This window comes from Bacillus rossius, chromosome 2 (assembly GCF_032445375.1).
Source record: "Bacillus rossius redtenbacheri isolate Brsri chromosome 2, Brsri_v3, whole genome shotgun sequence".
NCBI classification, from domain to species: Eukaryota; Metazoa; Arthropoda; class Insecta; order Phasmatodea; family Bacillidae; genus Bacillus; species Bacillus rossius.
Genome location: NC_086331.1, coordinates 79,835,056 through 79,862,016, shown reverse-complemented (window position 1 = coordinate 79,862,016; position 26,961 = coordinate 79,835,056). Strand labels below are relative to the sequence as shown.

Here is a 26,961-nt window from a genome sequence, read left to right as displayed (position 1 = left end):
CTTCTTTTGCGATCGTTAGTGAGCATCCCGCATCCCGCATAAAAGAAATAAATATTATTTACCTGCAAGCAACATGTGGCGTCATCTGTTCTTGAAAAGCAGAACAACTTACCCAAGTTCCTTTGCATGAGATAACTTAACTCTCGCTGACGAAATATTTAAAAAATTCTATCTAAGTAATGGTTTTAAATTAAAACTCTTAGTATTAGTCGCAGAAGCTAACATGTACTCTGGTCCGTTGTCTGTAGCTGTATCAAAACGACATCACTGTAGATACTGCAGCAAGGTGTTTAGCTTGAGAAAGAATGCTAAACGACATGAGAGAAGCGAGTGTATTTTGGGTCCTTGTCAAAAAACATTTAATTGCAGTCAGTGTCATAAATACTTTGGTAGAAGATATTACTTTAATAGACATTGCATGACCTGTACAACTAAGGTGAATAAAGATAATGAAGACTGGGCTACAACATCGCGGAAGAGGAACGAAGGCAAAATATTAGACGACAATAATGATTACGAATAATGTAAAAAAGCTAATGCTAAAAATGTTGTTCTAGATCACGAAAATAATAAACATTTAAAATAAACGAACAAAGTAGTAACCTCATAAGAAATGAAAAAGATATTTACACCAATATATAGTCGTCTCCATGAAAATGTGAAAGACGGAGAACCACCTGAAGCTGACAAGGCTGAAGACTGTGATGAATCATCTGAAGCTGACATGATTGAAGACCGTCGTGACACATCTGAGGCTGACATGATTGAGTACTGTGCTGAAGAACCTAAAGCAGGCAAGAACGAAGACTGTGATTGTGGCCTTAGACCAAAACGATGGAAACGTCGTAATAAATTCAATTATCCTGATCAAGCTGGTGATAATCACTGGCTCGATGACGAAAGTGACCTTGTGGTTGGTGTTAAAACGGAAGACACCAGAGATCATAATATTTATTATAATCATGCAAGGAAGATGAACGTAGCAGAAGAGATTGATTATACTTCGTGGGAAGTTCCTAACATATTGGTTGACAGGCTAAGACTTCTACATGGTTCGCTTTGTGCAGGAAACTATTCGAGCATCAAAGAAATATCCTTCATACTCAAAGAACTGAGGGAAGCTGGCTACATACAATAATGGCTTAAATTAAATGCATGTGTATAAACTTGAAGAAATTTTTTTTTTCAAAATGGTTTCTATCATTTTTTGAAATATGATTTCTAAATAAAAGTTATAACTTAAAGGTGTAAAAATCGTCACCACTGACAGTCAAAATGTATTCTAATAAAATCATGCAAGTAATCATGTCAAGTTCGATAAAAAAAAGTCATTGAAATCAACTGGAGCCAAATGAATATGGTGCAGATGGAGCACTTCGGGAATTAAAGCACTTAAAACAATTGGATCTTTGGAGCTCTTTGAGCAATTGGAGCTTTGAAGCAAAATGACTGTTGGAGTCATAGAATGATGGAGCCAATGACTATTAAACTTTGGAGCTTGCTTTGGAGCATTTGGAGCTGTTGGAGCATTTGGAGCTGTTGGAGCTTTGGAGCATTTGGAGCTGTTAGAACTTTGGAGCTGTTGGATCTGTTGGTTCTTTGCAGCTTTGGAGCTGTTCGAGCTTTAGAGCTGTTGGAGCTTTAAAGGTTTGCAGCATTTGGAGCTGTTGGAGCTGTTGGAGTTTTGTAGCTTTGTAGCTGTTAAAGCTTTGGAGCTTTGGAGGATTTGGAGCTGTTGGGGCTTTGGAGCTGTTGGATGTGTTGGAGCTTTGTAGAATTGGAGCTGTTGTAGCTTTGGTGCGTTGGAGCTGTTGGACCTTTAGAGCTTCGGTGCCTTTGGAGTTGTTGGCGCTGTTGGAGCTCAAGAGCATTTTGAGCTGTTGGATCTTTGGGCGCATTTAGAGCTGTTGGAGTTTTGGAGCTGTTGGAGCTTTGGAGCTGTTGGAGCTTTGGCACTATTGGAGCTTTGGAGCTGTTGGAGCTTATGGAATTGTTGAAGCTTTGGAGCTGTTGGAGCACTGTTTCATTTGGAGCATTTGGAGCTGTTGAAGCTTTGGAGCATTTGGAGCTGTTGGAGCTGTGAGAGTTTTGGTGCTTTGGAGCATTTGGAGCTGTTGGAGCTGTTAAAGCTTTGGAGCTTTGGAGCCTTTGGAGCTGTTGGTGCTTTGGCTCTGTTGGAGCTTTGGAGCATTACGAGATGTTGGAGCTTTGGAGCTGTTGGAGCTTTAGGCGCATTTGGAGCTGTTGGAGCTTTGAAGCTGTTGGAGCTTTGGCGCTATTGGCACTTTGGAGCAGTTGGAGCAATTGGAGCATTGGATCTGTTGGAGCTTTGGAGCTGATGGAGCTTTGGAGCTGTTGGAGCTGTCGGAGCTTTGGAGTTGTTGGAGCTTTGGAGTTGTTGGAACTTTGGAGCTATTGGAGCTTTGGGCTCATTTGGAGCTGTTGGAGCTTTGAAGCTGTTGGAGCTATGGCGCTATTGGCACTTTGGAGCTGTTGGAGCAATTGGAGCTTTCTAGCTGTTGGAGCTTTGGAACATTTGGAGCATTTGGATATGCTAGAGATTTGGAGCTGATGGAGCTTTAGAGCTGTTGGAGCTTTGGGCGCATTTGGTGCTGTTGGAGCTTTGAAGCTGTTGGAGCTTTGGCGCTATTGGCGCTGTTGGAAATGATGGAGCTGTCGGAGCTTTGAAGCTGTTTGAGATTTGGTGCATTTGGAGCATTTGGAGCTGTTGGAGATTTGGAGCTTTTGGAGCTGTTGTAGATTTGGAATTGATGGAGCTTTGGAGCTGTTGAAGCTTTGGTGCTGTTAGAGCATTTGTAGCTGATTCAGCATTTGGAGCTGATTCAGCATTTGGAGCCGATTGAGCATTTTCACCCTAAGACATTTTTTTTTCTTGACGATATTAGACATAATGTAATCAATCAGCTTACTGATGACATAGCAACAAACGGACATTTGAAATATAACTTGTGGTTGGACTGTACATATGAAAAGTCATATCCATTCGATGACAAAGTTGAGAAGTGTTCATTCAAGACATCGGCTGCAGTAATTTACAATTCTGACGATGTGAAGCAAACTGTTGACACGGTATCCAGAAACTCTGTCAAGAAGAGGATGACTATGTCTGTAAAGGTTCTGGTTGGTCCCTCTTTAGTATAAACCGATTGGCGATAAGGATTTGTCATTTCATGCCTATGTAGGGCTAAATTTTTATAAGATTGCTGGTTTTCGCAAGTATTCCTGTAGTAAAATAGAAATTATGTAATAAATATTATGTTTGTATAATAACTTGCGGTGCTTTATTTCTCAAACCTGACCCTTTTCTGGTATTTTTAATTAAACTATTTTTATCTGGTGGTCCAAATGGTTTATAGGATGATGGTTGACTTGGAAACTACGCTTATTTTAGGACTTTCATCATAATTTATTGAAATTGATATTTTTCATATAAAGTTTATAATTATTAAATCGCCCAGGGATTGAACCGAGGATATAAACTAATCGAATCTATTATTACTTTAGTGAATTAATTGTTTGATGAATTTTGGATTTTTTTCCCGAATTTCTAGCATTTAAGTTACGGATTTTCAAAATGACGCATATGACGTCATACCAGCTGACGATTTATATGCTATGAACAAAGTAGTGGGGTCAGTCTGCCAGCAGCCACCATGAGGGAAGGATCGGTCGCCATTTTTGTTTACCTCACCCGGTTCGAACCGAGGTCTTCGAGCTTCATGTCGTAGGTGTATGTTTTTAAAAAAATTTTTATTAAAATATTATTAATTAAATTTAAAATTTTTTTTACTATAATTGGTTAATAAATAAAGATTTTTAAGATGTCAGCCGTAACGGAAACTGCAACTGTGATGTCATATTCCATGATGACATATTCCATGATGGCGTCAGAGGCTTATCGGAGGCTGTAGACATTGATGCTCAAGTCTTAATATGGACATTTCTAGCCACTGATAATTTTAAGGACTAAAACGGTAAATTTCTCCCGAAACGGGAATTTTTCCCTCGGAAACGGGAAATTTTGAGTCATTTTGAGTCATTTTGAGTCATTTTTGATGAATTTTGAGGAATTTTTGAGTCCAAAATGACCGTCGAGACGTCAGAGCAATCGGTCATTGACCCGGCTCATGGCTCCTCTGCCTCAAATCCTGGCGCCGGAGCCCCCAAACTATACTATTGTTATAAAATAATTTATTAATATATAACCAGTTTATAAAATTTTATTTGCAGTGCCTATTTTTTTGGTGAATTTAGTAAACAGCTAATATGGTGACTGACTGTAGAGATTGTTAGAGGTTTATGGGATATGCTCTCATATAATAACAGGGTTTTAATGGAAGATTGTTGTGTGTGTTGTTACTATTGAGTGAATTGGTGCCCAGCGTGGGAGGACAGCGTGGACTACCTATTTAATTACCTGTAACGTTCCCTTGTGTTGTTGCTGAACTTTATCAGTAATTTAAAATTAAAAGTTATTTGTGAAAATCTTTATCATTCAGTCTTAGTGTTCCCAGATTTTCCAAGTCTCACTCACTCTAGTTGTCTAGTCTTTACCTAACACGTTACTACTTTCTTTTAGTTAGTGATCCCAGTGGTCTTATCCCTTATTACCAAACAAGTAGGTAGTTACAAAATACACTTCATTTACAAAAAAAGACATGAATAAGTAGCTATATATATAAATAATGTAAATATTTATATATGTATTTAAAGCAAATATTGAGCATCACGAAATACTTACATTGAAATAGCATTGGTAGGTATTTCCCACTGCAGGTGAATGACGGTTGAAGTTTGCCATCATAGCCAAAGTAAGGAGACTGCAGGCCGGGTTAACGTAACTCCACTCTGCGTCTACAAGTAGATGAAGGCCTTTCGATGACGCTGATGTACCTGCGAATGTGAATTATGTCTACCATATGAATCTGACATATAATTAATACGATGTAATCGGGACTATTATAAAAATTTTTAAGGGGAAATTTAGTGTACTATATTTATCAGTATAAAAAGACTAAATTTCATACAACCACAGTAAATAAAAACGTTAATTAAGTACCGGTTAAAATTCACAAGTGTTTTTTCTTTGTTTTGAATAATGGCCTTATGCAGTGAGTATAAGAATCGATCTGCATGTATTAACCCATTTATAACTTTCAAATCCTGGGAACTCAAAGAATTTTAAGATAAGTAATATTAGTACTGACCTCCTTCAATAATAAAAATCAGTTAAATAATACTATTGTGGATTATGTCGTTTAAGGTGTATGCCAAATAATTATATTTTTGTATTGACTGAACAATTGGTCACTATAATAATTTATTCCAATTTTTTATGTAGAAGATATCTTGGTATGAAAAACAAACTGATTTAGATTCTCGTTGAAAGTTTCGATAATTTGTATTAAAGATTGAGATTTAAAATATTTGTTGAATAATTAATTTTTGCGTAATATTCTAAACCAAATATATAAGAGATTATGAAATTAAGGAAACTATTAAAATGTTGACATTTGTAAACTTACATCAAACAACATGATCTTTATGGATAAAATATTTTTAAATACTATTAAATTTAATTAATATTATTTAGTAGAAATGTTAAATAACTAAGAGTTAATTGACAACTACAAATTCTTCATTTTAGACATAAATAACATAATCAACCACATCATCACACTACTTTACATCACAAAAAACAGTAATTTTTAAAGATTTAAATTGTACATAGAAGTGTGAATTGGGAAATTCAGGCGCAAGCTTCAGGCTCAGGAGCGAGAAGCGCGTCAATTGCAGGCGCCCTTTAGGACTCCGGTGGCGTTGACCTTTATCTTGAATTTGGCACCACGACTTAAGTGCGATACTCCGAGTGAAATTTGATATCGCCATCACATTTTTACATCAAAAAACTAAAAGAAAAATTTACTGGTTGGTCAAGTTCACCGGAAATCAAGATGGTTGCCGCTGCTCGCTCCTCAGACTGAAGTCTGCGCCTACCTTCCCCAATTCGTACTGTAATCATAGTAGCATAAAAGATTATCGTGGATTCAAACTACTTGCTCTGATTGGTTTTAATAAATTATTTTAACAACAAGTTAGGTCCATTACACTGTAATGGAAGTGACAAATGTACTTTTTACAGTATATATTAAAAATCAATAAAAATATATAAAATATTGTTATTAATACAAAACACCTCTGGAAATAGAAAAAACATTACCTATGTTATTTAAACTAAAATAAATGATTTTGTATCAGATATAATTGCTTTAAAAGACCCAGTTACGTATCTGACCTACACCTAACCGGTCTTTGAAAACATTTAACCAAAATCTGTAAACTTATTGTTAATTTTCTGTTATAACATTTATGTATGATGAGTAAATTAGTACAGTAATTTCTAAAAAAAACTGTTTTTGATGTTTAATTTCATGCCAATTTTAAATATTATGGCATTGACATAAGTTTGTAACGGGTGTGACTAAGTACATAAAATACCTCTTTTGACATACAATAAATGTTAACAAAATAAATAAACATAATTTTATCCTGTAGAACGACAGTGTTATTTATTTACTTTCAGGGTTCTCACACTTGGAAACCAATTGATGTTTTAAAATCAGTTTTAATTTAAAGTTTTCTTATCGTTCACAGGCTTTGCATCTCTTATTCCAAGAGCCTGATGACTTAAATTGCCCGGATTATAAAATTCAACAACTTTATTTTTTAGGGACATTCGATAAGTTTCTTAATATTTGAAAAAGATATTTAGAGCTTTCTGAATCAATATTTTCAAGTCTATTTCAAGTTAATAATATTTGCACTGCACCTTTTTACCTCAACTATTGGAAGTGATATTTTAAATTCAAACACTGCTTTCGCAAAGAAATGTGAACATATTAATGAACCAATAGGAGATGCGTAGAAAGTTACCTTTCCTGAGCCTGTCATAACTTTTTATTTCGTTGTCGGCATGATATTTGAAATTCTCTATAACTTTTTCGTTTTGCACTCATTTTTTTTTCTTGTTTGTTTAGCAAAGTTTTTTCTAGATTTTTTTCTTCTTATTTTTGTTCCTTTCTTAACCTTTCTTGAGATGGTACTTCTACATTTTGGACCTACTTTGTTGCTTCTTTTAATTACTTTATATTATTTTTCTGCGGCATTTGTGATCTTATAAGTACCCTTATTATAAAATTATATAAATTCATTTCTAATAAATAAAAATCTTATGACTTCGATTTGTCTAAAAATTTTTTAAATAATTACAAAACATTCTGCCAGCTTGTGAACTTGTCCTTTATTGTGGAAGGATATAGTTCTAAAACAAACTTACATTTTTTGTAATTTTGTAATTTTTTACTTTTGTTATTATAAATAATTATTTTGTAATTGTTTTAATTTTTTTTCCTGTGATTTTCTGATGTTAAGGAAAACTTGCGTTAGTTTTCTCCGTGTGTTTCTGATTATTTCTGCCAATATATTGATATTTTTCTCAATGTGCTTCTGGTCATTCCTGTGGTATCACCACATGCTTTTGGTTATTTGTGAGAAATCGATCTCTGAATGAAATATATTTTTACATTTTTTAAAGAATGATTCATGCAATTTAATTCAGTGTTACACATAATTAGTGAATTTCTGCTACTAAATCAGCACATATAATATTTTTATCAGGTGGAATTCAAACAAAAATATAATCACTCAGTCCAATAATATGTGATAAGACGGTTGAGAAACGCTATAATGCAGGACGAACTTCCTTCTCCTTGATGTCTAGCGAAGCCCTCTTTCTGTTGCGATCGCAAGAGAGCATCCTGCATCCCACATAAAAAAGAATAATATTGACCACTACGCAACACGTGGCGTCATCTGTTGTTGAATACTAGAACTACTTGCGACAAGTATCTTTTATGAGATAAATAAAATTCACTGAAAAAAAATATATATTTAAGTATTTGTTCCAATTGTAAACTCTCATTTTGCATCTAAAATTAGTCACAGAAGCTACCATGCATCCTGGTTTGTTATCTGCGTCTGAATCTGAATCGGAAGACGCTGCTGTAGATACTGCAGCAAGAATTTTACCCTGAGATGGAATGCTAGACGTCACGATATGAATGATTGTGTTAAAAAACCCACTACGCAAAATGAAAAGCTATCATCGGTGTAGTAGGTTGTTACACGAATTGACAGCTTAAAAAACACGGTAGAACATGTAAAGCTAAACCCACTTACGGGATAGAGAATATTGATAAAGATACTACACTAAGGAAGAGTGTGCTGTAAGCTCTCCCGATCGTGACGAAGAACTTAAATTAAATGATTCTGATGGTTTAAGGAAGACTGAAACTAATGGAAGTGTCATCACCGTGAAAAGTGAAAATACAATGAAGCCCATATCAAGTAGATCCTCCATACTTTGGAATAATGATGGACACTTAAAAAGGAGGATTTTAGACGATAGGTAAGCTTCTACGTCAACCATTTCGAATTTAACAGTAATTCAGGTGAAGACGCTGACTTCTATGGAAATGACGACAGTGACTCTGAAGCTAGTGACGCGATCGAAGACTGTGCCGAAGCACCTAAAAAATGCAATATCGAAGACTGTGTAGAAGTCGTGAGAGCAAAACGATAGAAACGTATAATAAATCAAATTATTCAAAAAAACTTACGATGATCGCTGGGATAAAAGTGATATAAAAAGGATTTACAATAAAAATGCATGGAAGATGGCAGCAGAAGAGATTCATTACTTATCATGGGAAGATCCTAACATATTGATTGACAAGTTAGACTTCTACATGCTTCGCTTTGTGCATGAAACTATTCGCACACCAAAGAAGTATCCTTCATACTCAAAGAACTGAGGGAAGCTAGCTACATACAATAATGACTTGTATTACTGGCATGTGTATTAATAAAGATAATAAATTATATGAAAGATTTTAAAAGTGATTGTTGTTATTTCACGAATTATGATTTCTAGGCCAAGGTTCATGCTACTGCATGTTCAATGTTTGTATTACATACCTATTTAATGTCCTGTGTGTGTGCTGTGTGTGCTGTGTGTACTGTGTGTTCATTCTGTGTCCACAGTGTGTACTTACTGTGTGTACTGGGTGTTCATTTCGTTTCCTGTGTTTCCTGGGTGTACTGTGTGTGTGTTTATTCTGTTCCCTGTGTGTACCGTGTGTACAGTGTGTTCTTTCCGTGTCCTGTGTGTATACTATGTGTTCATTCCATGTTCTGTGTGTTTACTGTGTGTTCATTCGTGTGCGGTATGTGTGTACTGTGTGTTCATTCCGTTTCCTATAAGCATTGTATGTTAATTCCATTTCCTGTGTGTACTGTGTGTTCCTTACGTGTCCTGTGTGTGTACTGTGTGTTCATTCCGTGGGTTCTGTGTGTTCATTCCGTGTCTACTGTGTGTTTATTCCGCGTCTACTGTGTGTACTGTGTGTTCATTGTATGTCATGTGTGTCTATTGCATGTTCATTCTGTTTCCTGTGTGTATTGTAAATTCATTCCGTTTCCTGTGTTTACTTTGTGTATTGTGTGTTCATTCCATTTCATGTGTGTACTGTGTGTTCAGTTTGTGTCCCGTGTGTGTACTGTGTGTTCATTCCGTGTCCTGTGTGTGTACTGTATGTTTATTCCGTGTCCTGTGTGTGTACTGTGTGTTCATTCCGTGTCCTGTGTGTGTACTGTATGTTTATTCCGTGTCCTGTGTGTGTACTGTGTGTTCATTCCGTTTCCTGAGTGTGTACTGTGTGTTCATTCCGTGTATTTTGTGTGTACTGTGTATTAATTACATGATTACTGTGTTCATTCCGTGTCTACTGTGTGTTCATTCCGTGTCTACTGTGTGTTCATTCCGTGTCTACTGTGTGTTCATTCCGTGTCTACTGTGTGTTCATTCCGTGTCTACTGTGTGTTCATTCCGTGTCTACTGTGTGTACTGTGTGTTCATTTTGTGTCATGTGTGTGTACTGTGTAGTCATTACGTTTCCTGTGTGTACTGTATGTTCATTCCGTTTCCTGTGTGTATTTGTGCTGTGTGATCATTCCGTTTCCCTTATGTACTATATTGTTCGTTCCATTTCCTGTTTGTACTGTGCATTTATTCTGTTTACTGTGTGTACTGTATGTTTATTCCGTGTCCTGTGTGTACTTTGTGTACAGTTTGTTCATTCCGTTTCATGTGTGTGTAATGTGTGTACTGAATATTCAGTGTTTTATTTTATTTTGTTGAGTGTGTATCGTTTCTTCTTATGCGCGTAGTGAAATCTCTACTATCGCTGTAGTAGCTCTAAATATTTACTATTCCAAAACCTCTTTGTCTTGATAAAATATTTTTCAAGGATTCTTGGTCCTCTTGTAAGTTTAAAAACAAGATCCCTAGGTATAAATGCTTGTAATTAATGTTATAGATACTTTAGTTCTGACAGTTCTAAGAATATTCCTTTACTGGCAGAAATTTTTTTTATAAGCTATTGACGAATATGGTCATGAGGTTCGGAGCTGTCTGATCAATACGACTGGCATTGTCTATGAACTTTTCTCGTGGTCCTGAGGCACTTGTCCTATACGTATAGCATTTTACATGAAATTGTCGAAATGTATTCCAAGTATCAAAAAATTAAACTTTCATATAAGGCATAGCAGCGTTTATAATTCGCTGGACAGTTTTTTTGTCTATTAATGATTTTTGTAGATTTAATTATTAATAAACTTAACGAAAGGTAATGGGAAACAGAAAATAAAATTTATTTTAAGCTATAGTTATCCTTATCACTTGCCAAGAATCCAACCAAGGACGGAAATCCATCGCACAAATAATAATTGCAATAAGTGAATTTTTTTGATGAATTTTGTAATTCTTCTCGAATTTATAGCTATATAACTACCCATTTCCAAGATATCGGCTTATGGGAGGCTGGTAGTAGAGTAATTGAAGCTGTTTTTAGGATTTTGAACATGATTTATTTAATAAGTATTTTTACATAAAATTAAAATATTTGCAACGTTCAAAGATCAAAGCAAGGACATGAGTCCTCAACTCAATCATTAAATGAATGATTTAGTTTTTTTGTGGAATTTAAAACTATTTCCCAAATTTCTAGGTTAATTATTACGAATTTTCACGATGACGGTCATGACGACTTACTGAAGCCTGGTTTATGTGGCACTTAGGTTAATTTTAGGATTTTGAATATAATTTATTAAATTAGTATTTTTTACATAAAATAAAAATATATCCATCGGTCAAGGATCGAACCAGGGACAGTAACTAATCGAATAAATCAGTATATTAATTACAAATTTATTTTATGAATTTTTTACCGACATTTTAGCTAAATAATAACGAATTTCCAAGGTGGCATACAAATTTCAAGATGGTGGGTTCCTCAGTAATAATAAAGAATATTGCACTCTAGCAGATAAATATTAAATTAAAAATGTGGTAACACACTCTAGCAGACGATAACAAGATGGTGGCCTCCAGCAGATGAAAACATAATGGCAGACATGACGTCATAATAGCTGGCGATAAATAGATAACTTGGCATTCGTGGTGTGATGTCAGTCGGTCAGTAGCTTCCATGGAGGAAGGATCTAACATAATTTTATTTCTTAAATTGTTGACTTCACCAGGTTCGAACCAAGGACAAAAGTGCGCGTTTTAAATATTTTTATTTAAGTTTGATTAATTAAATTATTTTATGAATTTTATTTTTTTCCCCCCAAATTTATAGCATAATAACTAGCTGCCCGACCCGGCTTCGCACGGCTATACTAGTGGAAAAAAATTAAGCCACATATCCCATTTACAGAAATGGTAAATAAAAAAAATTCAGTGAAAATTTATTACAATGCTGTATAATGTACCCGAGAGAAAATGAATAGCACCGATGGTTTCCCGACTCGTGCACGCAACGTACAACTGATGTACCCGTACTTCGCTACGGCAGTCTACAGGCAGATCACTCTTGCGCCGCTCATTATACATGCCCCTCCTTGTGGGTACGCCACTGCCGCGCGATGCCCGTTGCCATGGAGACGCAGAAGGCATGAACAATGCAAAATCCTGTTCTCATGCAGACAAAGTACCCACTGTTGCCTGGTTTTAACCACCCATGGGATCTAATTTTCGGAAAATGTCATCCTGCGTAACATAAGGAACATTACTGTGAAGTTTCAAGTCTGTAAAATATATATACTTGAAAAAAAGGGCATGTAAAAAACAAATTAAACACAGAGAGAGGAAAAAAAAAATAGTTTAGGTTTGCGATTTAAAGTGTTAAAAAGTATTTGAATACTAATTTAACTCTTTTGAGGGTACTGATTGTTTCGTTGTTAATATCACACTGGTGTTTTTTACTTGTATGGTAAAATTAAGAATGATAAGGCATCTAGTGCGTGGCAACAATGTTAATAGGCAATAGGAAATAAACTTCTATGCGCCTGCGACATTGTCAACACACACTTCGTACGTGTACTGCTTGTTGTATCTAACCCCCTCCAACGCATTTGATTCTAAATTGGACTTTTAGTAAGGATCCCTAATGTTATTGATAATAAGTACAATATAGCCTATAGCCTTCCTCGATAAATGTACTGTGCCATTTCAGTGCCACTTTCAGGCACAAATGTACGATTTTAAATTAATTTGTACTTTTTAAAGAAGGAAACCAAATAATAAATTTGCATTTTTAATTTAATTTAATTTTGTTTCCATTACTGTACACTCCGACGTAATCTTGTGCAACCCAGTGCACCTGCGCTTGTTCGCAGGCTTCAATTAGATACTGTTTGCTGACGATTGGCTATCGCTGCATCTCGGCCGCGGTTCGCATCACGTTTTCTCCCTGTAACAGAATGACTTTTCGTGCTAGCGAACGCTACCCCAAGCCCTCTGCTAGCAAATTTCATTTCTCGGAGGCAAGCATAAGTAAGGGTTTTGGCAGTACGTACTGGACTATGTTACAGCCCTGGGCGACGCCTCGGGACAGTCCACACGATGCCTTTCCCAGGCGACTTAGCAAGTTTAGACCCCCTCCCCTCATCTCCCACCTGTGGCTTCACAAGAACTTCCACTCGGAGCATAGACCCCTAGTGAACCCAGGTGGGGACATTGTCTCTTCAAGGACATTCGCCCTTGTCAAAAAGAGCCCTCAGTGAAGTCTAGCGGCGGGAAAAATCCCTAACCTTGCTCTGTGCGCTGGTCGCGAGCGCGCTCAGTGCTCTCTAGCGGACGTTTCGGTGACCCTCCAGGCAGGTTCTCATCTTGACCGCCAGAGCGCACAACTCATCCCTCCCATAAGAGACAGCTTGTCATAATCGACTTTGGCAGAAATCGCAGTGCGATTGCGATCTTAGTTCGCCGGCGACTCGCGTGAGAGCGCGGCGAGCATTTTGCAGTCTGCTTCACCCCTTCGGGCATTTCCGGACACCTTTGGGCAATCACCCCCTCCCCCCCCCCCCCTTCTTTGGATGGGGGCAGTTACTTTCTTTAATTAGGTGCCCCGACGCCAATTTTCGATGATTCGGCGGGCAGCATCTGGTCTGTGCGGACCACGCGTCGCGATCCGCGAGAGTCAATCTCTGTTGTTCGACCAAGACTCGACACTACGTCATGTAGTCGCCAACGTCAAGGCATAGAGGCCTCAATTTTCTTATTTTTAAATTTTGCTACCCGCAATAGTTTTTTGCTAATCTAAATTTATTTCATTATCTCTCATCATGACTACCGCGAACTTCCGTCCCGGGAGCTGCCTTCGCTGCTCCCGGAGCCAGCCTACATGACTTCACCCCGCTGTTTTGGGTAAGTGGTCGTCATACCTCCCCTCCCCAACTTTTTTTGCCTTTCCCTGGGCATAGTCTTGCCCAGGCTTAGCCGCCTGTTAACCAGTCTAAGTAATTTGGCACTTTGGTTGCAGGCGGGGTCCAAAATTAGCTCCAAGTTCAGATCCAAAATTAGCTCCAAGTTCAGCTTCGAAGTTTAGCTCCAAGTTTAGCTCCAAGTTTAGCTACAAGTTTACTCCAAGTTGAGCTCCAAAGACTAGCTGCAAGTTTAGCTGCAAGATTAGCTTCAAGACCCAAAATTAGAATGGAACTTCACGGCCAAATTAGCAGTCCGTGATTGGGCTCATGCAGTCAGAAGTTTTCTCCCCTCTCCGGTCGAGATACAACTTTCTACACAAAATGATTCCTTCTGGACTTTAATCTACCGAAACCTCCGGTGCCAGGACACAGGATATAATTAAATTTCATTTGAAAAGAAAATTAAAAACACAATGTAATTGTTTCTTTCTTTTGAGCCTGCGAGCTCACTTAAAACCAGTGTTAAGTTCAAGAGGTATGGGTGTTTTACTTTTATATGTATTTTGTTGCCCTCCTTTTTGTGATTAATATATTTTAATACATGTGGAATAAGAAGATACAACAAAAAAAAACTAAGTAAATTATTTTAGTAAAAGGGCAGTTATATAAATCAAACCAACAGTCTTGTTATTTCATTATTATTCATCCTCGATCCACATAGCCTCCTAGAGTTCCTATAGGAGGTTATAAATAAAATTCTTTTGTACGACGTCTGGGCACCTCTGTGATTATTGTTGTTGTTCTGTTTTCTGGGCTGACGCTTCCAAGGCCTTAATTTAATTATTAATTTTTGAGTGTTTACCTGCAGCCCAACGTACGTAACAGTACTATCCAACACTGAAAGAATTTTTCAAATTGGACCAGTGGTTCCTGAGATTAGCGCGTTTAAACAAACAAACAAACAAACTCTTCAGCTTTATAATATTAGTATAGATTACAAATTTTCAAGTTGGCGGCCGTAACGGAAATTGCAACGGTGGCATCATAATCCAAGGTGCGGCTTATCGGAGTCTGTAGATGGGAATTTAAGTCGTTTCTAGGAATTTCGAAGCTGTTGGCATTCTTAACGACCAAAACGGGAAATCTTCCCTTAAAACGATAATTTTTCCCTCGAAAACGGGACATTTTTAGGAATTTTGAGTGATTATAAATCATTTTGAGTCATTAAAAATCATTTTTGAGTCCAAAATGGCTGTCATGCCGTCAAAAATCCAAGATGACGGTCAACACCTCAGCACTGCTCCTTAAAGCCTGCGCTCGGGCGCTCAGTTACATACTACTACTTACCAATCGTATCCTATCATATACTGTTATATACTGCCAATTGTATCCTCTGGATCGGATCCTTCCATAGCCTACCAATAGTTTCCTATCGTATTCTGCAAATCGTATCCAACCATATCCTTCTAATCATATCCTACCACATCTTATCCTATTGTATTCTGCCAATCGTTTCCTATCGTATCCTGCAAATTGTATCCTGTCGTATCCTGTTGATCTTAATCTACTGTATATTACAAATCGTATCCTATCGTATCCTGCTAAACGTATTCTGTCGTATCTCATCCAACCTTCTATCATTGTATTCTACTGATTTCAGCGAAATGTAATATCCCAGTATTTCTTTACTTGATGTATTCTACTAAGCTCAACCTATTTATGTTTTCTTCTGATCTTTTGATGTATGCTACTGATCCCAGCCGAGTAGTTTATCGCAACAATCCTAACACTGTATTGTACTAATCTCATCTAAGCATAGTATCCAACGAATACTTATATACTCACATCCTACAGTTCATAGTATCCTCCAAATCTTACAGACTGGAAATCAAAACAATTATAAGCAGGAATAACATTTGACAACATGCAAAACACTTATTTTTTTCGTTCTTTGATGTTTCAACATTGGTTTAAGCTGTTATATATATGTAATTATTTATATATGTTAACTCCAATAATCTGGTCTTTAATGCTTTATATATTCCATTGATGCTTTAGGCATGTATAGGAATGTACGAATGCTATTAAATAAAAATCACAATTATTTCATCTTAATGGTTTTGTTAGGTTATCTTAAAAAAATAAATATAAAATTAACAAAATTATATTTTTTATTTTATGAAGTATAGATTATGACATAAAAACGGAAAAATTTTAATCATTTTGCAAATTGTCGACCAAAATATTTGGATATTTTCACGATGTGTAATCAATCTTTTCTGCTGCTACCATCTTCCTTACATGTCAATTATTAGTATTTTTCCAATCACTAGAGTCATCATTACTATAATTAGTCTCAGGCATAGTCAACGGCATCATTCCAGGCATCCTGTGCCGGAAATTAAGTATTTCGGCACTTTTTTTTTTAAATTGTTATAATTTTAAATTATTTTTGAAAATTTTATTTTTCTTTATAATTTGGTTACAAAAGGGTGATTGACACTTTGTTAGGCTGGTGAACTCTATGAAGTTAAACTTTTCTGCAGTGGACCGAGGCACATTATCTCAGGGACCAATCTGATCTTTTGCTAATCTAAGACATCGTTGACAGCCCATTTGTCATTTCTCCCGCTTAAAGTCACGTCCGGGGCCTGTAACCTTATTTCCCTGCATGACTAGACTGCATACAACAGCTCTGGACGAGTTGTTACCAATTCTCAGAGACGAGCTTACCATAGCTTTTCTAGTCACGCATACATCTTAGGTTCACTCCTCGAAAGTCATATTAGGATGATCGTTCCCAGCCCCGTTTTGTTTTTTGTACCCCCTCACCCCCACAGCTACCCACCTGAATTCTCAGAATTTAGCCCAGGATCATTGCCCTGACGTGAACCCCGCCAGGACCACACACGACATCTAGCAGCAGAAATAGTAACTTCTTCACTTGTTGCCAGCTTGTGGAGCTGACGCCTGCGACATCTGGTGGCGACTTTGCTAATCTCCCAGCTACCTTCCCTTGTAGGCCGCCAGCGAGTAGCACCGACTGCGCCATTAGCCCCAGGCTGTAGCAAACGTCTCGGGCGAGTCGATCCCTATTTTGTTTCAGACACCCCTCAACAGGTAGCGCTAAAATCGGCCAGTGCTACCAACTTCGAGATATCGAAGTCAGAGTTTTTTGTCATTCCCACTCGGGGAACTTCGGAACCTTTCGGTCCGGACGCCCTAGTCTCTCCCCCCCCCCCCCCCCCCCCACCAACTTTGGATTGAGCATTACTTTTAATTACGGGACGCGGCTCCTCCGCGGACACTTCGCGTCGCGATTCCAGACGGACTGTTTGTGATTATCGGCTGATCGACGAGATGCACTACAAGACCTCCATTCGGCCGCAACCGACGATGTAGTCGATTAGACAAGGGATGCTATCCCTGTAAATTTCTTTTAGTAGTTTAATCCGTCTGTACAGTACAAATAATAATAGTTATTTCTTTTAAATAATTTTTTTGAAATGATGAAAACATCTGCGCCTGCCACGTATTCGCGAGCTCCAGATCCGGACAGGCGACGCATCAGAAACTAGAAGCCAACTTCCCTGCCTGGTGAGTTGCTATCAGCATTATTCCCCAACCTCCCCTTATCTTTTGCGGGATTTTTCTGCCCAGTCTGCTAACTGTCTGTGTACTAGTTCTGATCATGTTTGATTCGGACTGTTCACAGACAGGGTCCAAGAGCTAGGATCCAGAATTAGCATTTTCACGCTCTTCCTCTTCAACAAACAGGCGCCCTGGCCCCACGTTGAATACTGATCTACGGGCAGCGAACTGATACGCCCCTCGTGCCCTAAAATTATATTATTTTAATTTAATAAAAAAAAACCTAGGAAACAGCTGAGCAAAATTATAAAGAAAAATACAAGTATTACCAGAGGTGGCACGAGGTAGTGAACAAGACAATTTTATACTCCCTGCACACAAGCAACTTGGGAGCTAGTGGATCGTTTAAATAGATAAAGGTAAATGATAAATAAATAAACACTACATAAGTAGATTGGTCTATAGGTTTCCTGGTTTATTTAAAAAGAATTGAATAAATCTGTTTTCCCTTTGTTTTGGTTTCACAATAAAATGGTATTAATAAGTTACAAAAAGGAGGGCCAGCCCGATAGGATTAACACACGTTATACTATACTGTTAACAACAAAAAAGACATTTTATAGCAGGTTAGGTTCGTCCACTGATTACTGTAACAATTTCACATTTTCTTATTTGATAAGTTCTCTATGGCACTGCTCGCTGGTATTAATTAATGTAAGTTCTTTCGTTGCTTGTAGGGAGAAGTTATATTTTAGATATCACCCAGGGCTTCAAGTTGGACATCTGACCGGGAGGAAGCTCTTCTAGAGAGAAATGAAACTGGAGGTCCTGGACAACATGATGGGTGCAATTTCGGCGCCCAAATGTTGGACCTTGTCGGAAACACAAGCCAAATTCCAACAAATTAGACCTACTTCCAGACAGTCAAACACAGTCAGCGCGAAAAGGCCAACAAACGGGAATTCGGGGAGGAAAACTAGACCGAAGTAACTCACCAAACATGGTGTATCTCCTGGGCTCAGGAAATGTCTCGCGCCGACATCCGAAAGGCGCGGACCGAGAATTGCGTGGATGACGCGGCAGAAATCATCATTTAGTAAGATAAAAAATTAATAAACTTTAAACTAAAACATGACTTGTTTTCTAATTACTACAACTGACTGGCTACTACTGAATTTTGAAGCTGGGATCACATTCCTTAACACAGCTAACTACATTCCTTATTCGAACGAGTTCGTCGTTGCCGCGAAAAAGCCTCTTAACAGAGGAGACGCCGAGACGACGCGGTGAGTAGCCGAAATCAAAAGTGTCGCGATGGCGGACAAAGCTCCTAATTAAAATGGGCGGTCGGCCCTAGGGAAAAAGAAGGGGAAGGTTCGGCTCTGGACCGAACACTTCCGGAGGTGACCGAGGTGAAGCGCAACTGCACCTTCAGTTGTTTCGTCGAGGAGGCGCCCACTGCACTCTCTACTAGCGGGGACAGAAAGCTACATAGGATCGACTTTTACAGGACGCGAGGAGGAAGCAGAGGGCCTTATGGTGCAGCCGGTGCTGCACTCTGGTGGCCTAAAGGGGATAGAAGGGTGGGGGGGTTAGCAATATCGCCAACAGGTGTCGCGGGCGTTAGCTCCACTCTCTGGTGACAAGATTTCGGCCACTAGATGTCGTGTGTGGTCCATCGTGCACATATATTTTTTATGGAAAATCGTCCTTGAAGTCGGGCACTGCCTGGCGGGCTTCACGTCAGGCCAATGATCCAGGGCAAAATTCTCAGAACCAGGGTGGTGGACTGGGAGGGGGAGAGTGGACAAAAAACGCAACGTGGCTGGGAACGAGCGTCCACGGGATACTCGTTCGTGCCGAGACTCGCTAGTCTCAGCGGGTCTCTAAGAAATAGAGCTTGCAGGCCAGAAGCTGCTCTATGCAATTTTAGTAATGTAGGGAATTAATATTACAAACCCCGGACGTGACTGTAAGCAGGAGAAATGTCAAACGGGCTGCCAACGACGTCTTAGACTTGCAAAAGATCAGATTGGTCCCTTAGAAAATGTGCCTCGGTCCACTGCAGAAAAGTTGAACTACATAGAGTACACCAGCCTAACAAAGTGTAAATCACCCTTTTGTAACCAAATTATAAAGAAATATAAAATTTCCAAAAATAATTTAAAATTATAACAATTTAAAAAAAAAGTGCCGAAATACCTTAATTTCCGGCACAGAACCACCGACCCCCGGTGCTACAGTATTTATAAACCTTTTTTTTTGGAACATTCTATAAATTTCTACGTTCGAATAAATTAATCATATAAAACATCCGTTCTGGACGTTAAGAATATAAACTGGGATAGTTTTAACATATTTGTATTTTTAATGAAACCTTTTATAATCTAATTTAGGGCGGGACCATATTTTTTTAAATATATATGAGAGCTCTTTAATCATGAAATTGAAAATGTATTTTAACACATTTTAATATCTGTTATTGTTTTCCATAAATAAAGATGGAGTAATTATATTCAGACGGAATCACAGCTTGTTTCTGTTCATTTCTCATATCCTTGTGAAACTTTAAGATCCACCGTTACAGCAAAGTTTATTGTTAATACTATTATTTATATACGTAATCTGATTTACCTATACTGCTTCAATGTAACAAAAATGGTAATTAATGAACAAGGCTGTAACATAAATGGTACACAGAGCCTGTTTACCTGCTGTAACAAAAATGGTAGCATTGAGAATGGTTAACTTTCTATCTGCTTTGGTTAAGACAAAAGAAAAAATTCTGTAACAATCCCAGCTATCATCAACATCACCATCATCATTACCATGAGCACTGTCATTTCCAATTATTTTATAATGTTTAACATTTTTGTCTCAAAGCTTCATCACAATCTTCTGTCTTGCTAGCTACAAATTATTCTGTAGTGTTCTTATTTTCTGTAAAACTATTTCTGCTATTGTTTCCAGTGTTAGTATTTAATAGTTCAACTTGTATATTAAAAAATCCATCAGTGAATTCTGTGGAAAAGTCAACTCCTTCAAGTCTCGTCTTAGAAAACTCTTCAATGTTTTTTTTCTCTTTAGTACGATATCTTGTTTTAATTTTTTCGAAGCTGGAATCTCATTAACTTTCAATATACGGACAAGATCGACGGCAACAAATGTCGCTACAGGCTATGTTGAAGTAAATATGTATATATATATATATATATATATATATATATATATATATATGTGTGCGATGCGGGATGCTTTCTTCCGTTCGCAAGAGAAGGAGGGCTTCGCTAGTCCACAAAGGGAAGGAGAACCGTCTAGCATAAAAGTATTTCTCAGCTATTTAAAGACATAGTAATCCACTGAGAATTTTTTTTGTTTGATTTCCATCTGATAAAAATACAAGTTCTGATTTTGTAACGGTAATTCACGAAACAAAAGACTATTTTTTTAAATATATCTCAAGTCTCGAATGGAAAAATTCCACAGTGGATTGATATCTCAAGAAAAACTAGAAGCACACTGAGAAAAACCTAAAGAAGTATTGCAAAATAGTGCCTTGTGAATGGACATTTAGATAAAGATGTACATATGTTGGTTTTTCTCAGTGTGTCCTCTTGGTGAATTCCGAGTCTATATTGGTTAATTCCGGTAAATTCTGAAATTCAAGGTCAAAGGCCAAGGTCATCCAAGATGGCGTATGGGGCATCACAATCCCAGCTCCTGACTCCAGGGCCAGAAACGGTTATCGTATACTTATTTTATTAGTTTCTGTAGTATTATAAATTTTTATTGCTCTTAATCAGTGACACCACAAACCAACGCTCTTGCCTTTCATCTTTTACCTAGTCAAAACTCACCACTCAACTACATAAACTGCTTAGCCCCACGCTACTTTATAGTTACTGTCCGATTCATTGACTATTCATTTTTAGTTAGAAATTATTTCTATTTACCAAACTAATTAAGAATTGAAGAAACACGAAACAAATGAAACTGAAGAAAAACGCGTGGCAATGATTCTTTGACGAAAAGTGATCCACTCGAGGTCACTCGAGAGTTGCCAAGCAACACGCCGTGGGAACAGCGTGTCTTGGAATTCTAGCGAAGAAGACGAGGGAAGAATAAAATGCAAATGTGTCAGCGTGGAGTGGGGTCTTAACTTAGAAAACCTAAGACAATTGTGTAATGAATTATGTGTTTTTAACTTGTGATAGTTCTAAGCTCTAAGTTACATGTTTCTAGCTAGTGATAGTTCTAAGTTGTGTGTTTCTAAAATATGACAGTTGAAAACTGGGTTTTTTATGTTTTGAATTTTTGAGTTATAACATTTCCAAGGTATGTGATTCGATGAGGTATTTCTAAGTTACGCATTTGCAAGTTATTACCATTCTATGTTAAGGATTTATAAGATTTGTGTTTCTAAGTTAAGATCGTTTTTACTTATGACAGTTCTGAGTTATATTTAGATATATTTCAATAATTCTTGTTTATGATGGTTCTACATTCTGACTTTTAAGTTGAGTGTGGATTATTGTCTGTGTGTAGGCGATCTGTGTAACTCGGTGGACTCGTAAAAGGAAAAGCTAAGCAAAATCTCTACTCGTTAATTTACTTTGCCTCTGTCACAGTCAAGGTGTATTCAGCTCAAAATGGAAAAGAATGAGAAAAGGGGGGGGGGACATTTTGTGGGATTTAACCTCTTCAAGGGGGAGGAGGATCTTATGACTTTTCGTATATGACACAGTGTCTCTATTTTATAATTGGTTTTACTAAAAATTTTGAAATATAATAATCAACCTGTTAGTAAATCTTTCCGGAATTGTTTATATTTTATGTCTGTTTTATTTTTCTCACTTATAAAGGGGTCACAGCTGCCCTTCCCCTTGCCCAACAGGATAGGCCCTTGGTCGCAACTGTACAAGCAAGCCTAGTCCTTAAACGCAAGTCGTCCATCATACCCAAGGTCCTGAACCTGTTGGCCGCAAGGAACAGGTTGTTTTGGTGAATCCTGCTGATGCCGGGCAGATCGAGTGCTGTGGCGGACGCTCCTGCCATTACTTCGGCGATCGCTTCTACCATACGAACAGGTGGGGTTCCCGAGTTTTCCTTCGCTGCAGACACCACTTTCTGAAAACAATGTTTAATAATACATCCAAATTACTAATTAATTTACAACTCCTTCTTGCAAAAATTTCTATATGTTTACAAGTTACCGTTTCCAATGACTGTAACAGATAATGGCTGTGACTTTACTGATATGACACTCAGTTGCTTGGACTTGTGTTCCATCACAAACCAAAATAAAAGAAAATCCACAATTCAGGGTACAAAATTGTTCACTAAAAATTCAAATTTTGTAACCGTCCCAGTCTATTCAAAAAATGTGGGCCACCCATACACTAATCTCTTTTGCAGTGAAAATTATTTAACTTTTCTTTCTTCCCAAAGTTGGATTTTTTTTTAAAAACTGGCTAAATGTATAAATTTTGAAGGCTGTTGTGGCAATTGCATTGGCTTAGCTATGAGTTTCAGACACAAAAACCGTAATTAAATTATTCCCGTCCGTTCCATTAGCATTCCAGCCACCATCTCCAGAGTAGCAAGCAATTATAAATTCAATGTATAAATATTTAAAAAAAAATGTTTTTATTATTTATTAATGAAATTCATAAGAAAACTTTTTGGTTTATGGACATCTGAAAGAAAATAAAAAAAATAATTATTTGACAACCTACTTCTAGTCTAATAGCCATGTAGCCATGTGACCTTGTAGATTGTAGCCTCGTAGTCATGTAGCCTTGTAGCCTCGTAGTCATGTAGCCTTGTAGCCTCGTAGTCAAATGTCGTTGGAGCAGTTGGGGCCAAAGACAGTTTGAGGCGTATCCTTTCGTTTCCCTGTCATGAGATCGTATCCCTGTGTCGAATGTGGTGAGATCGTATTCCTGTGATGAAATTGTATCCCTGTGATGAGATCGTATACTACCAAGTTGGATGTTCGGGAAAATGTACGTCTTTTGCATTAAATGTGCTTCTTTTTATCGAATATACTTCCAAATGAAGCTTATTTATTTAGTGTCCTTTCGAATGTGCTTCCTTTTTTGTATGTGCTTCCAGATGTAATTCCTTTTTTGTCGAATGTGTTTCCTTTTTTTGAATGTGCTTCCAGATGTGCTACTTTATGCGAGTGTGCTTTCAAATTTGCTTCCTTCTTTGAGTGTGCATCCAAATTTACTTACATCTTTGAGTGTGTATCCAAATTCGCTTCCATTTTGATGTTTATATTTTCATTGTGTGTGTCCAGTGTGAGTATGTTTTTTATGGTCGTGTGTCCATTGTGTGTCCAGCATGTGTCCTTATTTACGTGTGTGTTTTCTTTATGTGTGTCCAGTGTGCGTCCTTTTTTGACGAGTTTGTGTTCACTGTGAGTCCAGTGTATGGCCATTGTGTGGCCAGTGTGTGTCCTGTTTGACGAGTGTGTGTCTATTGTGTGTTCAGTGTGTGTCCTGTTTGTCGAATGTGTATCCATTGTGTGTCCATTGTATGTCCTTTATTACGAGTATGCGTCTTTTGTGTGTGTTCAGTGTGTGTCCAGTTTGAGTCCTTTTGTCGAATGTGTATCCAGTGAGTGTCCTTTTTCACGAATGTGTATCCAGTTTGTGTCCATTATGACGAGTGTGTTCATTGTGTGTCCAATGTGTATCCGGTGAGTGTGCATTGTGTGTCCAGTCTGTCTTTTTTAACGATAGTGTGTTCACGTGTGTTTCCTTTTGTAATGTTTTTTTTTTTACTGGTGTATTAATGCAAGTGGTTCTTGTTTTGACTCGCAAATATTATTCCAGCGACTGCGAGTATATAAGTCTTGGACTGGACGACGAAAAACACAGTTTGTTTCTGGCTACGACGGTGTAAGAATCACCTAGGTTGACTCATCTGATACATAAGTATAGTTACTTACCTATTCTTAAAAACTTGATTTATTCTTTATCATATTTTACGTCTTACTCGATGAAAGTTTTACCATCGTCGATGGGAACTCTGATGGTTAAAGATGGCGACGCAAATCCCATTGGCACTAAAGGTGGCTTCAACTGGTGCAGCGCTGTCTGCAGAGAATACCTCGATTATTCCTGTTTTGCCAGCAAAGGAGACTTCAATGACTACAGTACAACTAGCATCACTGACGAATACTGGAGGTGTATAGACGTCTTCCCAGCATCGATGTCGTCATTGTAGAAAAATGTTCTCGAACAACAGTAATGTTCGTCGACACGAGAGGAGAGAATGACAGAAGAATCCATCTTGCAAGAAACTTAGCTGTGGGAATTGTCACAAAGAGTTTTCTAAAAAAAACCTTAGAAAACACACTTAAGGTCATGAAAAGGATGTGCTGTGTGGCAGAAAATAAAGGTTTCGGTCCAACAGCGATTTATCAACGCGCTAAAAACTGTAAAGTTGAAGTCGTGTGCCTACTTCGGAACTACCTACAGAAATTTCGACTCCCCGGTTTAGCTTGGAGACTCGTATGCGTACAAGCACATGAGCAGATTTTTCACAAACGATTGCGTTGATTCCTGGCAATGAAACTAAACTGAAAACAGTGCTCGGTGCATTTTATGGATTATACCGGGCTTAATATGCATTTTGTGGAATGCTGAAAGACTCTTATTATTTAAATAACTTTGGAGAATATAAAGATATTTGTAGTTTTATTGAGTATATTAGGCCGAACATAATCAGCTTACAGATGAAATGGTGACACGCGTATCTCTAATTTATGGCTAAACTGGTAAACTCGAGCCCCTTGAAGACCAAGTTAAGAAGTGCGCTTTCAAGACGAAGAATCCTGCCATTTATAATTCCGATGAAGTAGGGCAGTCTGTTTAAAACAGCATCGAGAAACTCTGTCAGGAATAGAACTATTACATATGATTTTAATAATGGCTGCCATGATATAATAATTTCAAAATGTCGTTTTGTGTTTTTTACTAATATTTTTCAGTTATTTTTTATTAATTTTAAAAATTTCGTGATTTCCTAATTTAATATTTACGGATTTTCATGATGGCGAACATTACGACATTATTGAAAATGACAGCATTGATATCCTAATTGTCAAGTTCATGACCTCAGTGGTTAAGGGCGGCTTGCCGATAAGGAATTGAAGCCATTTTTATAATCTTTCAAGCGGTCGGATTATTTTTTTTGGACTGTAAGAGAAAATTTTCCTTCAAAACGGGAATTTGTTTCTAAAAATAGGGAAATTGTTATTTTTCCCATTTTTTGAGCTTTTTGCGGGATTGTTTTTCTAAAAATAACTGGAAATTTGTGTGTAATTGGCAAATTTTGGCAATTTTGAGTCGATTTTCGACAAATGTTGTAAATTTTGGAGGTCAATGTCAAATATCAAGGTCATCCAAGATGGCGACCTTGACGTCCCAATCCAAGATGGTAGTTGGCACCTCCGGCATCTCTTGGTGAATCCTGTGCTCGTATCGGCATTTCTATCCTACTTGTACCCAAAATAATTTACTATGCTTATTTAAATTCAGAGGTATAATTATTATTCTTAAAAACATATTAAGGCCTACCTCTTTGTCAACCCTTAGGTGTTGAATATCAGAAAATATAATAATTTTGGTCAGTAGTTTTAATATTGTTATTATTGGTAGCTAAATTATTTATTATGCGTAATTAAATCAGAAAATATAATTTTTAATATTAATAACATACTTACCTTTTCTAATCCCTTAAGGGTTTAATTTAGCAAAACATAAAGATCGTGTTGTTTTTATTCGTATGTATATTATTTGTACCCAATATTATTTATTACGTTTAATTAAATTCTTAGATATAATCATTAGTCGTAAAAATATACTTACCCCTAATCATCCCTTAGGGTTGAATTTCACATAATATAAAGATTGTGGTTGGTAGTTGTATTGTTATTATTGGTAAACAACATTTTTATTACCCTTAATTAAATTCGGAGATATTTTTATTTATCTAAGAAACATACTTAACTCTTTTTTACCCATTACGGGTTGGAGTTTGCAAAATATAAAAAATTAGGTTCTTTGTATTCGTATGTATATTATTTGTGCCCTATATTATTTATAATACTTAATTAAATTCAGAGATATGTTTATTATACTTAAAAATCTACATATCCCTTTTTAAGACCTTAGAGTTTGATTTTCGCCAAATATTAAAATTTTGGTTGGTAGTTATCTCATGTAAATTATTGGTACCGTATATATTTTCTGTATATTAAGTAGTTTCAGAGATAGAATTATCTTAAAACCATAACTATCCTTTTTTCACCTTCTCAGGTCTAAAATTCTGTAACTATTTGTAATTATCTATAGTCTACATTTTAAGCTAATCGAAGATCTTTCCAATAATAATAAGTTAATTAAAATCCATCATATAGTTTTCGATTAATGTTTGGAAAAACAGAAAAACATAGAAATAAACAAACATACAAACAGACAAATTTTTTAAATGTATTTTTTTATCTCA

General features: G+C 37.1%; 1 protein-coding gene across 2 annotated transcripts in view; it reads right to left on the bottom strand.

Annotated features, from left to right (window-relative positions):
* Positions 1–26,961, bottom strand: part of LOC134529400 (hydroxyproline dehydrogenase-like) — a 151,972-nt gene that overhangs the window by 83,696 nt on the left and 41,315 nt on the right. For both annotated transcript variants that reach the window (XR_010074560.1, XM_063363434.1), the window contains exons 5-6: positions 22,401–22,569; positions 4,763–4,914 (exon numbers count right to left, since the gene is read on the bottom strand). Coding sequence is in view for 1 of the 2 variants with exons in the window: in XM_063363434.1 (XP_063219504.1) it covers positions 4,763–4,914; positions 22,401–22,569 (321 nt within the window). In the remaining variant the exon portion in view is untranslated. The remainder of the gene's footprint in view (positions 1–4,762; positions 4,915–22,400; positions 22,570–26,961) is intronic.